General features: G+C 45.9%; 1 protein-coding gene across 1 annotated transcript in view; it reads right to left on the reverse strand.

The window, feature by feature from the left end:
* Window positions 1-15,499, reverse strand: part of anos1b (anosmin 1b) — a gene marked incomplete at both ends in the record, with an annotated part of 96,511 nt that overhangs the window by 29,354 nt on the left and 51,658 nt on the right. Inside the window, one exon of the mRNA XM_084186256.1 lies at window positions 10,897-10,959. Within this exon, the coding sequence (XP_084042382.1) occupies window positions 10,897-10,959 (63 nt within the window). The remainder of the gene's footprint in view (window positions 1-10,896; window positions 10,960-15,499) is intronic.

A 15,499-nucleotide genomic window follows, 5' to 3' on the forward strand; every position in this document is an offset into this window, starting at 1 on the left:
GCAGACCACGTGTAACAACACCTGCACAGGATCGGTACATCCGAACATCACACCTGCGGAACAGGTACAGGATGGCAACAACAACTGCCCGAGTTACACCAGGAACACACAATCCCTCCATCAGTGCTCAGACTGTCCGCAATAGGCTGAGAGAGGCTGGACTGAGGGCTTGTAGGCCTGTTGTAAGGCAGGTCCTCACCAGACATCACTGGCAACAACGTCGCCTATGGGCACAAACCCATCGTCGCTGGACCAGACAGGACTGGCAAAAAGTGCTCTTCACTGACGAGTCGCGATTTTGTCTCACCAGGGGTGATGGTTGGATTGGCGTTCATCGTCGAAGGAATGAGCGTTACACCGAGGCCTGTACTCTGGAGCGGGATCGATTTGGAGGTGGAGGATCCGTCATGGTCTGGGGCGGTGTGTCACAGCATCATCAAACTGAGCTTGTTGTCATTGCAGGCAATCTCAACGCTGTGCGTTACAGGGAAGACATCTCCTTCCTCATGTGGTAGCCTTCCTGCAGGCTCATCCTGACATGACCCTCCAGCATGACAATGCCACCAGCCATACTGCTCGTTCTGTGCATGATTTCCTACAAGCACGAATGTCAGTGTTCTGCCATGGCCAGCGAAGAGCCTGGATCTCAATCCCATTGAGCACGTCTGGGACCTGTTGGATCGGAGGGTGAGGGCTAGGGCCATTCCCCCCAGAAATGTCCGGGTACTTGCAGGTGCCTTGGTGGAAGAGTGGGGTAACATCTCACAGCAAGAACTGGCAAATCTGGTGCAGTCCATGAGGAGAAGATGCACTGCAGTACTTAATGCAGCTGGTGGCCACACCAGATACTGACTGTTACTTTTGATTTTGACCCCCCCTTTGTTCAGGGACACATTATTCAATTTCTGTTAGTCACATGTCTGTGGAACTTGTTCAGTTTATGTATCAGTTGTTGAATCTTGTTATGTTCATACAAATATTTACAAACGTTAAGTTTGCGGAAAATAAACGCAGTTGACAGTGAGAGGACGTTTCTTTTTTTGCTGAGTTTATATATATATCTATATATATACACTCACACACAGTGCCTTACGAAAGTACAGCCTTATTCTAAAATTGATGAAATAACAAACAATCCTCAGCAATCTACACACAATACTCCATAAAGACAAAGCGAAAGCAGGTTTTTAGAAATAAAAAACAGAAATACCTTATTTAAATAAGTATTCAGACCCTTTGCTATGAGACTCAAAATTGAGCTCAGGTGCATTCTGTTTCCATTGATCATCCTGTTTCTACAACTTGATTGGAGTTCACCTGTGGTAAATTCAATTGATTGGACATGGTTTGGAAAGGCACACGCCTGTCCATATAAAGTCCCACAGTTGACAGTGCATGTCAGAGCAAAAACCAAGCCATGAGGTCGAAGGAATTGTCCATAGAGCTTCGAGACAGGATTGTGTCGAGGCACAGATCTGGGGAAGGGTACCAAAAAGCATTTGAAGGTCCCCAAGAACAAAGTTTGGAACCACCTAGACTCTTCCTAGAGCTGGCCGCCCGGCCAAATTCAACAATCGGGGGAGAAGGGCCTTGGTCAGGGAGGTGACCAAGAACCTGATGGTCACTCTGACAGAGCTCCAGAGTTCCTCTGTGGAAATGGGAGAACCTTCCAGAAGGACAACCATCTCTGCAGCACTCCACCAATCAGGCCTTTATGGTAGAGTGGCCAGACGGAAGCCACTCCTCAGTAAAAGGCACATGACAGCCTGCTTGGAATTTGCCAAAAGGCACCTAAAGACTCTCAGACCATGAGAAACAAGATTCTCTGATCTGATGAAACCAAGATTGAACTCTTTGGCCTGAATGCCAAGCATCACGTCTGGAGGAAACCTGGCACCATCCCTACAGTGAAGCATGTTGGTGGCAGCAGAAGGTGAGGTCAGTACAGGTGCATCAAAGCTGGGACAGAGAGACTGAAAAACAGCTTCTATCTCAAGGCCATCAGACTGTTAAATTGCCATCACTAGGCTATTGGACAAATTGGTCCAGAGAATGGACTTCCAGAAACCTTCAGGTTTGTCCAGGTGGTCTCTGGCAAAGTTAAGACGGGCAGTTTGGTTCTTTTTTGACAGCAGAGGCTTCTTCCTAACAACCCTCCCGTGAATGACATTTCGATTCAATGTTCTTCTTATTGTTTAAGCATGCACAGTTACCTGAGATGCAGCAAGGGAGGTCTGCAAATCTCTAGCTGTTATTTTTGGGTTGGCTTTTACCTGATTTATTATTGTTCTTGTGGCTCTTGGGGATATTTTGTAAGGGCGTCCACTTCTGGACCGAGTTGCTGTCATGTTAAATGCTCTCCATTTGTAAATGATTTGCCTCACAGTGGAGGGATGGAGCTCAAATCTTTTTTAGATGATTTTATAGCCTTCCCCAGACTGATGTGCTCTCACTACTCTTATCCTGATGTCCTCTGAGATCTCCTTTCCTCTCGGTATGGTGTAATTTGCATTCACCTGGATGGTTAACACAAAACTGACCAGGTTTCTTATCTCTATTTATCAGAGTCCCGCCCAAATCTCTCCATTGATTGGTTCATTTGGTAGCTAATTATTTACCCACCTGATCCTACTTGATTTAACCAATACAATTTGGGGTTCACTTATTTTTGCACCTGCACTAATTCCTTTTTAATTTTTCTACTACACGCATGATTTCCTCTACACCAACATATGGTATGGGTAAATATAAACCTGCTATGTCAGATCAAAATGACTGGTTCTGATTAAATGAAGATGTCATGGTAAAAACGGAAAAAATCTGTAACTGCACAAGCAGCACTGTATATACTGTATTCTATTCTACTGTATTTTAGTCTATGCCACTCCGACATTACTCGTCCTAATATTTATAAATTTCTTAATTCCATTACTTTTAGATTGTATGTATTATGTGTATTGTTGAATCGTTTGATATTACTGCACTGTTGGAGCTAGAAACACAAGCATTTCTCTACACCCGCAATAAAATCTGCTAAACATGTGTATGTGACCAATACTCTCTCTCTAACCTGGTGGTCCCTGCACGCACCACCCACGTGGAGTTCCAGGTCTCAGGCAGCCTCTGGAACTGCCGTTCTGCTGCCAACAAGGCAGAGTTCATCTCAGCCTATGCTACCCTCCAGTCCCTCGACTTCTTGGCGCTGACGGAAACATGGATTACCACTGAAAACACTCCTACTCCTACTGCTCTCTCCTCGTCTGACCATGTGTTCTCGCATACCCAGAGAGCATCTGGTCAGCGGGGTGGTGGCACAGGAATCCTCATCTCTCCCAAGTGGACATTCTCAATTTTTTCCCTGACCCAACTGTCTATCTCCTCATTTGAATTCCATGCTGTCACAGTCACTAGCCCATTTAAGCTTAATATCCTTGTCATCTATCGCCCTCCAGGTTCCCTTGGAGAGTTCATCAATGAGCTTGACGCCTTGATAAGTTCCTTTCCTGAGGATGGCTCACCCCTCACAGTTCTGGGGGATTTCAACCTCCCTACGTCTATATTTGACTCATTTCTCTCTGCCTCCTTCTTTCGACTCCTCTCCTCTTTTGACCTCACCCTCTCACCGTCCCCCCCTACTCACAAGGCAGGCAATACGCTTGACCTCATCTTTACTAGATGCTGTTGTTCTACTAATCTCACTGCAACTCCCCTCCATGTCTCCGACCACTACTTTGTATCCTTTTCTCTCTCGCTCTCCTCCAACACTACTCACTCTGCCCCTACACAGATGGTAATGCGCCGTCGCAACCTTCGCTCTCTCTCTCCCGCTACTCTCTCCTCTTCCATCCTATCATCTCTTCCCTCTGCTCAATCCTTCTCCCTCCAGAATCTCCTAATTCTGCCTCCTCAACCCTCCTCTCCTCCCTTTCTGCATCCTTTGACTCTCTATGTCCCCTATCCTCCCGGCCGGCTCGATCCTCCCCTCCAGCTCCGTGGCTTGATGACTCATTGCGAGCTCACAGAACAGAGCTCCGGGCAGCTGAGCGGAAATGGAAGAAAACTAGACTCCCTGCGGACCTGGCATCTTTTCACTCCCTCCTCTCTACATTTTCTTCATCTGTTTCTGCTGCTAAGGCCACTTTCTACCACTCTAAATTCCAAGCATCTGCCTCTAACCCTAGGAAGCTCTTTGCCACATTCTCCTCCCTGCTGAATCCCCCCCCCCCCCCCCTCCCTCTCTGTGGATGACTTCGTCAACCATTTTGAAAAGAAGGTTGACGACATTCGATCCTCGTTTGTTAAGTCAAATGACACTGCTGGTCCTGCTCACACTGCCCTACCCTATGCTTTGACTTCTTTCTCCCCTCTCTCTCCAGATAAAATCTTGCGACTTGTGACGGCAGGCCGCCCAACAACCTGCCCGCTTGACCCTATCCCCTCCTCTCTTCTCCAGACCATCTCCGGTGACCTTCTCCCTTACCTCACCTCGCTGATCAACTCATCCTTGACCGCTGGCTATGTCCCTTCCGTCTTCAAGAGAGCGAGAGTTGCACCCCTTCTCAAAAAACCAACACTCGATCCCTCTGATGTCAACAACTACAGACCAGTATCCCTTCTTTCTTTTCTCTCCAAAACTATTGAGCGTGCCGTCTTTAGCCAACTCTCTTGCTATCTCTCTCAGAATGACCTTCTTGATCCAAACCAGTCAGGTTTCAAGACTGGTCATTCAACTGAGACTGCTCTTCTCTGTGTCACGGAGGCTCTCCGCACTGCTAAAGCTAACTCTCTCTCCTCTGCTCTTGTCCTTCTAGACCTGTCTGCTGCCTTTGATACTGTGAACCATCAGATCCTCCTCTCCACCCTCTCCGAGCTGGGCATCTCCGGCGCGGCTCACTCTTGGATTGCGTCCTACCTGACCGGTCGCTCCTACCAAGTGGCGTGGCGAGAAGCTGTCTCCGCACCACGTGCTCTCACCACTGGTGTCCCCCAGGGCTCAGTTCTAGGCCCTCTCCTATTCTCGCTATAAGTCACTTGGCTCTGTCATATCCTCACATGGCCTCTCCTATCATTGCTACGCAGACGACACACAACTAATCTTCTCCTTTCCCCCTTCTGATAACCAGGTGGCAAATCGCATCTCTGCATGTCTGGCAGACATATCAGTATGGATGACGGATCACCACCTCAAGCTGAACCTTGGCAAGACGGAGCTGCTCTTCCTCCCGGGGAAGGACTGCCTGTTCCATGATCTCGCCATCACAGTTAACACTCCTCCCAGAGTGCGAAGAGCCTTGGCGTGACCCTGGACAACACCCTGTCGTTCTCCGCTAACATCAAGGCGGTGACCCGATCCTGTAGGTTCATGCTCTACAACATTCGGAGAGTACGACCCTGCCTTACACAGGAAGCGGCACAGGTCCTAATCCAGGCACTTGTCATCTCCCGTCTGGAATACTGCAACTCGCTGTTGGCTGGGCTCCCTGCCTGTGCCATTAAACCCCTACAACTCATCCAGAATGCTGCAGCCCGTCTGGTGTTCAACCTTCCCAAGTTCTCTCACGTCACCCCGCTCCTCCGCACACTCCACTGGCTTCCAGTTGAAGCTCGCATCTGCTACAAGACCATGGTGCTTGCCTACAGAGCTGTGAGGGGAACGGCACCGCCGTACCTTCAGGCTCTGATCAGTCCCTACACCCAAACGAGGGCATTGCGTTCATCCACCCCTGGCCTGCTGGCTCCCCTACCTCTGCGGAAGCATGGTTCCCGCTCAGCCCAGTCAAAACTGTTCGCTGCTCTGGCACCCCAATGGTGGAACAAGCTCCCTCACGACGCCAGGACAGCGGAGTCACTCACCACCTTCCGGAGACATTTGAGACCCCACCTCTTTAAGGAATACCTGGGATAGGATAAAGTAATCCTTCTACCCCCCCCCCCCCCCCCCCCCCTTACGCCAACCCACCCACCCCCCCAAACAAATAAATAATAATAATAATTTAAAAAAAACATTGTAAAGTGGTTATCCCACTGGCTATAAGGTGAATGCACCAATTTGTAAGTCGCTCTGGATAAGAGCGTCTGCTAAATGACGTAAATGTAAATGTTAATACAATTTCATTTGATTTGATTTTGTCAAGTCAGGATCGAGACAAAGATGAACGGAGCAAAGTACAGAGAGATCCTTGATGAAAACCTGCACCAGAGCATTTAGGACCTCAGACTGGGGCGAAGGTTCACCTTCGAACAGGACAATGACTCTAAGTACACAGCCAAGACAATGCAGGAGTGGCTTCAGGACAAGTCTCTGAATGTCCTTGAGTGGCCCAACCAGAGCCCGGAACTCAATCGAACATCTCTGGAGAGACCTAAAAATAGCTGTGCAGCAACGCTCCCCATCCAACCTGACAGAGCTTGAGAGAATCTGCAGAGAAGAATGGGAGAAACTCTCCAAATACAGGTGTGCCAAGCTTGTAGCGTCATACCCAAGAAGACTCGAAGCTGTTATCGCTGACAAAGTTGCTTCAACAAAGTACTGAGTAAAGGGTCTGAATAATTATGTCAGTATTTTTTTTTGTATACATTTGCAGAAATGTCTAAAAACCTGTTTTTGCTTTGTCATTATAAGGTATTGTGTGTAGATTGATTGACGAGGAAAAAAAAGTACTTAATTCCTTTTTTGAAACACAAATGCGCTCCAATAGCGAGCAACGAAACAGGCACAGGGGAAACCATCATCCCTGGCAAATACACTGTAATGGAATCCAATAATACATAGGCACAGGGGGAAAATCTACCCTGGCAAAACAATGTTACGAGTAGCTCCACGAGCTACATTACTCTCACAAATAACAATCACCCACAAGGACAAGGTGATGACGAACGACGAAGCCTGCTCAAACAAGGAGGGGAGGAAGCCTCGGCCGAAGTCGTGACAGAATGTGTGAAAGTCCTTGGAGTCATATAGCAAAAAATCTGCAAATCAAATCAATGCTACGCAAGGGAAACAGAAAGTTGTTCCTCCTACGTCCACACAATATTTCATGTGCCACAAATGGACCTGGTAGCCAACTACAAAGGTTATGTTCGACCCTGCCTAAAGTATACTCCACCAGCTTGCCACAGCTCCTTAACTCAAGCCCCCTATCGTGACGTGACTTTAATTAATGTGATGACTGTTATTTATTGAATAATTACCTACTATGTTTAATTGTTACTAGATTAGAAGCTCATTAGAAGCCAATATGTTGGGTGAATTTTGGCCCATTCCTCCTGACAGAGCTGGTGTAACTGAGTCAGGTTTGTAGGCCTCCTTGCTCGCACACGCTTTTTCAGTTCTGCCCACCGATGTTTTATAGGATTGAGGTTAGGGCTTTGTGATGGCCACTCCAATACCTTGACTTTGTTGTACTTAAGCCATTTTGCCACAACTTTGGAAGTATGCTAGGGGTCATTGTCCATTTGGAAGACCCATTTGTGACGAAGCTTTAACTTCCTGACTGATGTCTTGAGATGTTGCTTTAATATATCCACATCATTTTCCTTCCTCAAGATGCCATCTATTTTGTGAAGTGCACCAGTCCCTCCTGCAGCAAAGCACCCACACAGCATGATGCTGCCACCCCCGTGCTTCACGGTTGGGATAGTGTTCTTCGGCTTGCAAGCGACCCCCTTTTTCTTCCAAACATAACGATGGTCATTATGGCCAAACAGTTCTATTTAAGTTTCATCAGACCAGAGGACATTTCTCCAAAAGTACGATCTTTGTCCCTATGTGCAGTTGCAAACTGTAGTCTGGCTTTTTTATGGCGGTTTTGGAGCAGTGGCTTCTTCCTTGCTGAGCGGCCTTTCAGGTTACAGTGGGGAAAAAAGGTATCTAGTCAGCCACCAATTGTGCAAGTTCTCCCACTAATTTTCATCATAGGTACACGTCAACTATGACAGACAAAATGAGAAAACAATTTCCAGAAAATCACATTGTAGGATTCTTAATGAATTTATTTGCAAATTATGGTGGAAAATAAGTATTTGGTCAATAACAAAAGTTTCTCAATACTTTGTTATATACCCTTTGATGGCAATGACACAGGTCAAACTTTTTCTGTAAGTCTTCACAAGGTTTTCACACACTGTTGCTGGTATTTTGGCCCATTCCTCCATGCAGATCTCCTCTAGAGCAGTGATGTTTTGGGGCTGTCGCGGGGCAACACGGACTTTCAACTCCCTCCAAAGATTTTCTATGGGGTTGAGATCTGGAGACTGGCTAGGCCACTCCAGGACCTTGAAATGCTTCTTACGAAGCCACTCCTTCGTTGCCCGGGCGGTGTGTTTGGGATCATTGTCATGCTGAAAGACCCAGCCACGTTTCATCTTCAATGCCCTTGCTGATGGAAGGAGGTTTTCACTCAAAATCTCACGATACAAGGCCCCATTCATTCTTTCCTTTACACGGATCAGTCGTTCTGGTCCCTTTGCAGAAAAACAGCCCCAAGGCATGATGTTTCCACCCCTATGCTTCACAGTAGGTATGGTGTTCTTTGGATGCAACTCAGCATTCTTTGTCCTCCAAACACGACGAGTTGAGTTTTTACCAAAAAGTTATATTTTGGATTCATCTGACCATATGACATTCTCCCAATCCTCTTCTGGATCATCCAAATGCACTCTAGCAAACTTCAGACGGGCCTGGCTTGAGCAGGGGGACACGTCTGGCACTGCAGGATTTGAGTCCCTGGCGGCGTAGTGTGTTACTGATGGTAGGCTTTGTTACTTTGGTCCCAGCTCTCTGCAGGTCATTCACTAGGTCCCCCCGTGTGGTTCTGGGATTTTTGCTCACCGTTCTTGTGATCATTTTGACCCCACGGGGTGAGATCTTGCGTGGAGCCCCAGATCGAGGGAGATTATCAGTGGTCTTGTATGTCTTTCATTTCCTAATAATTGCTCCCACAGATGATTTCTTCAAACCAAGCTGCTTACCTATTGCAGATTCAGTCTTCCCAGCCTGGTGCAGGTCTACAATTTTGTTTCTGGTGTCCTTTGACAGCTCTTTGGTCTTGGCCATAGTGGAGTTTGGAGTGTGACTGTTTGAGGTTGTGGACAGGTGTCTTTTATACTGATAACAAGTTCAAACAGGTGCCATTAATACAGGTAACGAGTGGAGGACAGAGGAGCCTCTTAAAGAAGAAGTTACAGGTCTGTGAGAGCCAGAAATCTTGCTTGTTTGTAGGTGACCAAATACTTATTTTCCACCATAATTTGCAAATAAATTCATAAAAAATCCTACAATGTGATTTTCTAGATTTTTTTTCTCAATTTGTCTGTCATAGTTGACGTGTACCTATGATGAAAATTACAGGCCTCTCTCATCTTTTTAAGTGGGAGAACTTGCACAATTGGTGGCTGACTAAATACTTTTTTTCCCCACTGTATTAATTTTCACCCCCTTTGCTATGAAGTTCCTAAATAAGATCTGGTGCAACCAATTACCTCCAGAAGTCACATAATTAGTTAAATAAAGTCCACATGTGTGCAATCTATGTGTCACATGATCACAGTATATATACACCTGTTCTGAAAGGACCCAGAGTCTGCAACACCACTAAGCAAGGGGCACCACCAAGCAAGCGGCACCATGAAGACCAAGGAGCTCTCCAAACAGGTCAGGGACAAAGTTGTGGAGAAGTACAGATCAGGGTTGGGTTATAAAAAACACTTTGAGATGTTCATGAACATCCCACGGAGCACCATTAAATCCATTATTAAAAAATTGAAAGAATATGGCACCTGCCAAGAGAAGGCCACCCACCAAAACTCACTGACCAGGCAAGGAGGGCATTAATCAGAGAGGCAACAAAGAGACCAAAGATAACCCTGATGGAGCTGCACAGCGGAGATTAGAGTATCTCTCCATAGGACCACTTTAAGCCGTACACTCCACAGAGCTGGGCTTTACGGAAGAGTGGCCAGAAAAACGCCATTGCTTAAAGAAAAAAATAAGCAAACACCTATCATCACCCCGAGAACACCATCCCCACAGTGAAGCATGGTGGTGGCAGCATCATGCTGTGGGGATATTTTTCATCGGCAGGAACTGGGAAACTGGTCAGAATTGAAGGAATGATGGATGGGGCTAAATACAGGGAAATTCTTGAGGGAAACCTGTTTCAGTCTTCCAGAGATTTGAGACTGGGACGGAAGTTCACCTTCCAGCAGGACAATGACCCTAAGCATACTGCTAAAGCAACACTTGAGTGGTTTAAGGGGAAATATTTAAATGTCTTGGAATGGCCTAGTCAAAGCCCAGACCTCAATCCAATTGAGAATCTGTGGTATGACTTAAAGATTGCTGTACACCAGCGGAACCCATCCATCTTGAAGGAGCTGGAGCAGTTTTGCCTTGAAGAATGGGCAAAAATCCCAGTGGCTAAATGTGCCAAGCTTATAGAGACATACCCCAAGAGACTTGCAGCTGTAATTGCTGCAAAAGGTGGCACTACAAAGTATTGACTTTGGGGGGGTGAATAGTTATGCACACTCAAGTCATTTTTTTTGGTCTTATTTTTTGTTTGTTTTGCAATAAAAAATATTTTGCATCTTCAAAGTGGTAGACATGTTGTGTAAATCAAATGATACAATCCCCCCCAAAATCCATTTTAATTCCAGGTTGTAAGGCAACAAAATAAGAAAAATGCCAAGGGGGGTGAATACTTTCGCAAGCCACTCTATTTCAGTGTGGATATCAGTAAATACTTGGGGAAAAAACAAAGATTGAATCACTCAGTTACATTTTACACCACTTTTGGGGCAACATCATGTTGGGGGTACTTGGTGACCCTAAGGTACCAGAGGTCCTGAACAGATTTGCCACAGTACAGGGGGAGGGGAGGAAAGGAGGTTGCTTACCTCGCACGCTTTCTGAGACAGGGCTCTTCTGGTCTCCCACAGTTCCTTGCAAGGCTGTAGGCACTGCAAACAAGCACATAAATAAACAGACTTATAGTATGGAAGGGAGCACAGAAACACAACAACAACACAGACAGGACATGGGAACAGGACAGCCAGCCAGTCAGTCAGTAAACAGACGTGTGCATGGCATAAAGGACATGCCATGGCTGGGGACACGCCACACACACACCACACACTGCTACATCCACAGTGCATCAAGACAGCAGACATGTAGGAAAGCACAGAGCGATCTGAACACAGCAGCACACGTAAACATTCCCACCCACCAGCTAGCAGGAGGAACAGTGTGTGTTTGTATGTGTGTGTGTGTGTGTGTGTGTGTGTGTGTGTGTGTGTGTGTGGTTGGGTTTTGGACTGGTTTCTCACTAGTAAACAACACATGGCTAAATGGTTGGGAAACTGGCTTTGGTGAAACCACTGTGTTTAAGAAAAGGGATTGTGCCGATATAGTGGATGATGTGTGACATAGACATGGACATCAACTGTGTGTGTGTTTGTGTGCGCGTGTGTGTGCATGCGTGCCCGTGCGTGTGTGTAGTGTGTGTGGAGAAACAAAACAAGCTCTGAATCTGAGAGAATAGGTATTTCCTCAATGCTGCCAAATATACTGTATATTTCACCACAGTCATATTTCAAGATGTATTTCAATGGATCCAGGTTTTAAATGTTTCTTGTTTTCGAACTAAGAAAGTAATACTCCAATAATATGGTGTTATGATTATTTTCAGATTATAAGCACTCACGAGTTGAAGTGTTGGATTGCCAATTTTAAATTCCATGTTAAAATAGTTTTGGGCCAGTCAGGCTTTATTCATTCCTTCTGCTTTTGAATGTTGAGAAGTAAAAGGCCTTGAAATATAACTGTGCATCAGATTGTTTATGTCCTTATTTTGTCTCTCTAAAACTAGATTGCACACTGTCCATGACATTTATTGTGCATGTGTGCATGTGTGTCTTTCCATGTGTGTGTGTGTGTGTGTGTGTGTGTGTGTGTGTGTGTTTGTCTGTGTGCGTGTGTTTCCAAGTGCATGTGTGTGTTTGTCTGGGGAACATTTCCTAAAGCCATTCTGTGTAATGGTTAATGGTTGAGCCATGAATGTGACGGTGCGTTAAAGCCCAGTGCTCTGGTTAATTCACACTCTTCCTCACGCTAAAGGGGGACAACACACGTGATGGAGGCAAAAAATCGTTACAGTTACATATCGGGATATTCTTTTTGACAATAAATCGCAATATTATTTTGGACCATATTGCAATATAATTTTTCCGCTGGTTGGCTGTACCTGCCCAAAACGCCGGTATTTTTCCTTCTATAGCTTGTTCTCCATCTTCTTTTGGTGAGCCAACATGTTTTTAGAACTTATTCCCATGACTGATCAACACTTGTTTTCTCATGGCTCCCTCTTGTCCTTCTGCTGAAGAGATGGTGAGCAATATGTTGCTTCGAATCATAATAAAATCACAGTAATGCATATCGTATCGGCACCTAAGTATCGTGATAATATCGTATTGTGAAGTCCCTGGCAATTCCCAGCCCTATCACCCAGCCAACAGCACAGACAAGCCTCTGCCCTGCAAGCTCGCAAATGTGGATGCACCCTATAGAAATGTCAGCTGCTGACAGTTATGGTTGGGCAGTCTCCTGTCTGTGTGCAGATGACATCACAGGGTTATAGGTTACAGGTTCTTATCTTATCTAATATAATCCTGTAACATGCCTACAGAGGCCTTGGCTGTGAATCCATTCACATTCACTGAGCTACTGAGCTACAACCACAGTGCTTGGTCAGTCAGCCCAGAACACTCAGGGCATATGGACTGTATAAGATAAGGTACAGAGATGTATGAGGTGGTAGAGCTAGTATAGAAACATTGTATTTGTCACATGCTTCGTAAACAACAGGTGTAGACTGTAATAGTGAAATGCTTACTTACGGGTCCTTTTCCAACAATGCAGAGTTGAATATAAATTGAAATTGTGACACGAGGAATAAGTACACAGTGAATAACAATAACGAGTATTAAATAACATGGCTATATACAGGGAGTACCAGTACCGAGTTGATGTGCAGGGGTATGTGGTAACTGAGGTAGCTATGTACATGTAGGTAGGGGTAAAGTGACTAGGCAACAGGATAGATAACAGACAGTAGGAGTGTACTGTATGTGTGAGTGTGTGGGTAGAGTCCAGTGTGTGTGTATAGAGTCAGTGCAAGAGAGTTAGTGCAAATAAGGGTCAATGCAGGTAGTCCCAGTAGCCTTTTGATTTAGCTATTTAGCCGTCTTGTTTAGCAGTCTTATGGCTTGGGGGTAGAAGCTGTTCAGGGTCCTATTGGTTCCAGACTTGTTGCACTGGTACCGCTTGCTCTGCGGTAGCAGAGAGAACAGTCTATGGCTTGGGTGGCTGGAGTCTTTTATCCGTGTAATATCTACAAAGACACGGTCCCGCTGGCACAGTAACCTTCTCTGAACAAGGATGTAAGGAATCCTGGGCTTTCCTCATCGTATCAAGAGTGTTGTGTGTGTGTGTGCCTGCATGTGCCTGTGTGTGTTTGTGTGTGTGCGAGTCCTAATCCATCAAACATATCCTCTCTCTCTGTGGACCTGCCTTGCCCCCCTGGCCTGCCCCCGTCGTAGTCGGTCGGAGTGGTTCTTCAAAACAGACGGAAGAATATTGAGCCATATGTTGTGTATTATCTGATGGATCGCTCAGGCATCTGCCACCATCCATTCCCTTCTTCCTCCTTCTCTTCTCTTCTCCATAACAGACAGCTCTTACTTGGCTGAACTCTCCACAGCCAGTTCTGTCATACTGAAAGACATGACTCTCAGAGAGAGGGAGCGGGCGGGATGGGAGGGAAGGGAGAGAGAGAGGGGGAAAGAGCAAGAACAGAGAAAAAGAGAGAAAGAGAGAGAGAGCGAGTCAGAGATTAACAGAGAGAGAGAAAAATATATATAAAGAAATGGAGAGAGGAAGCGAGAGAACGAGAGGGCAGGTCTGGTCTGTTATGGTTTCGATTCCATAGTCCCGTGTAGCTCATTTGGTAGAGCATGGCGTTTGCAACGCCAGGGTTGTGGGTTTGATTCCCACGGGGGGCCAGTATGAAAATGTATGCACTCGCTAAAAACTGTAAGTCGCTCTGGATAAGAGCGTCTGCTAAATGACTAAAAAAGCTGTTCTTATTTGACATACAGTGCCTTGCAAAAGTATTCACCCCCCTTGGCGTTCTTCCTATTTTGTTGCATTACAACCTGTAACTTAAATGTATTTTTATTTGGATTTCATGTAATGGACATACACAAAATAGTCAAAATTGTGGAATGAAAAAAATAACTAAAGAAATTCTAAGAAATAAATAATGGAAAAGTGGTGCGTGCATATGTATTCACTCCCTTTGCTATGAAGCCTCTAAATAAGATCTGGTGCAACCAATTACTTTCAGAAGTCACATAATTAGTTAAATAAAGTCCATCTGTGTGCAGGGGTTGGGTTATAAAAAAATATCAGAAACTTTGAACATCCCACAGACCACCATTAAATCCATTATTAAAAAATCAAAAGAATATGGCACCACAACAAACCTGCCAAGAGAGGGCCGCCCACCAAAACTCACGGACCAGGCAAAGAAGGCATTAATCAGAGAGGCAACAAAGAGACCAAAGATAACCCTGAAGGAGCTGCAAAACTCCACAGCGGAGATTGGAGTATTCTGGCATCAGGCAAGACCAACAGCCGTCTTATTCGCTGGTCTATCAGACTTCAGATGTTTGACTTTATCATTGAGTATCGCAAAGGAAAACTGAACGTTATACCAGATGCCCTTTCTCGGATTACAGAGACTGCCAATGTTTGTCCTCAGTTCATATCAGGAATCTACAAAGAGCTCTGTACCTACTGGGGTGTAGTTGCCAAGCTTACCACGGCCTATCATCCTCAGATCAACCTGACCGAGAGGGTTAACCGCACCCTGAAGGGGATGATTGCTTCATTCACGGGGGATCAGCATCTTCCTGGGTTTCACTTTGCACTGAACTCTGCGGTCCAGGAGACTTCTGGGGTCACTCCCATCGAACCCCACCTGGGAAGACCACTAAAAGATCCGATGGACAGAGTCTTGCAAAGTTCCAACTTTTCACCTGACTGCCAAGCGTTTGATGCAGTCCAACACCACCACACCTTGCTAGCCAGAGTGGAGGCCAGCAGAATCAAAGCCAAACAACGTCAGCTCAAAAACTATGACAAACATAGATGAGTGTGTTTCCCACCCCAGTCTTGTGTCCGGGTCCGTTCTCATCATCTGTCAAAGACGTCCAAACAGTTCACTGCCAAGCTAGATGGAAAGATCCATACTGTGTGGTGCAGCAGTTGGGGCCGGTGAACTACTTGGTCTGTTTGGAGGACACTGGGGAAGATGTCAGGACGGTGCATGTTGTTGACCTGAAGCCCTGCTCTCTCGCTCTCATTTTCCCTCTATCCCAGTGCTTTTCACTGCAGCAGACTCTTTTTTTCCTATGCGCTCCTTTTGATGTTCAGTGTCGT

Source organism: Coregonus lavaretus (assembly GCF_964263955.1).
Source record: "Coregonus lavaretus genome assembly, chromosome: 21".
NCBI classification, from domain to species: domain Eukaryota; kingdom Metazoa; phylum Chordata; class Actinopteri; order Salmoniformes; family Salmonidae; genus Coregonus; species Coregonus lavaretus.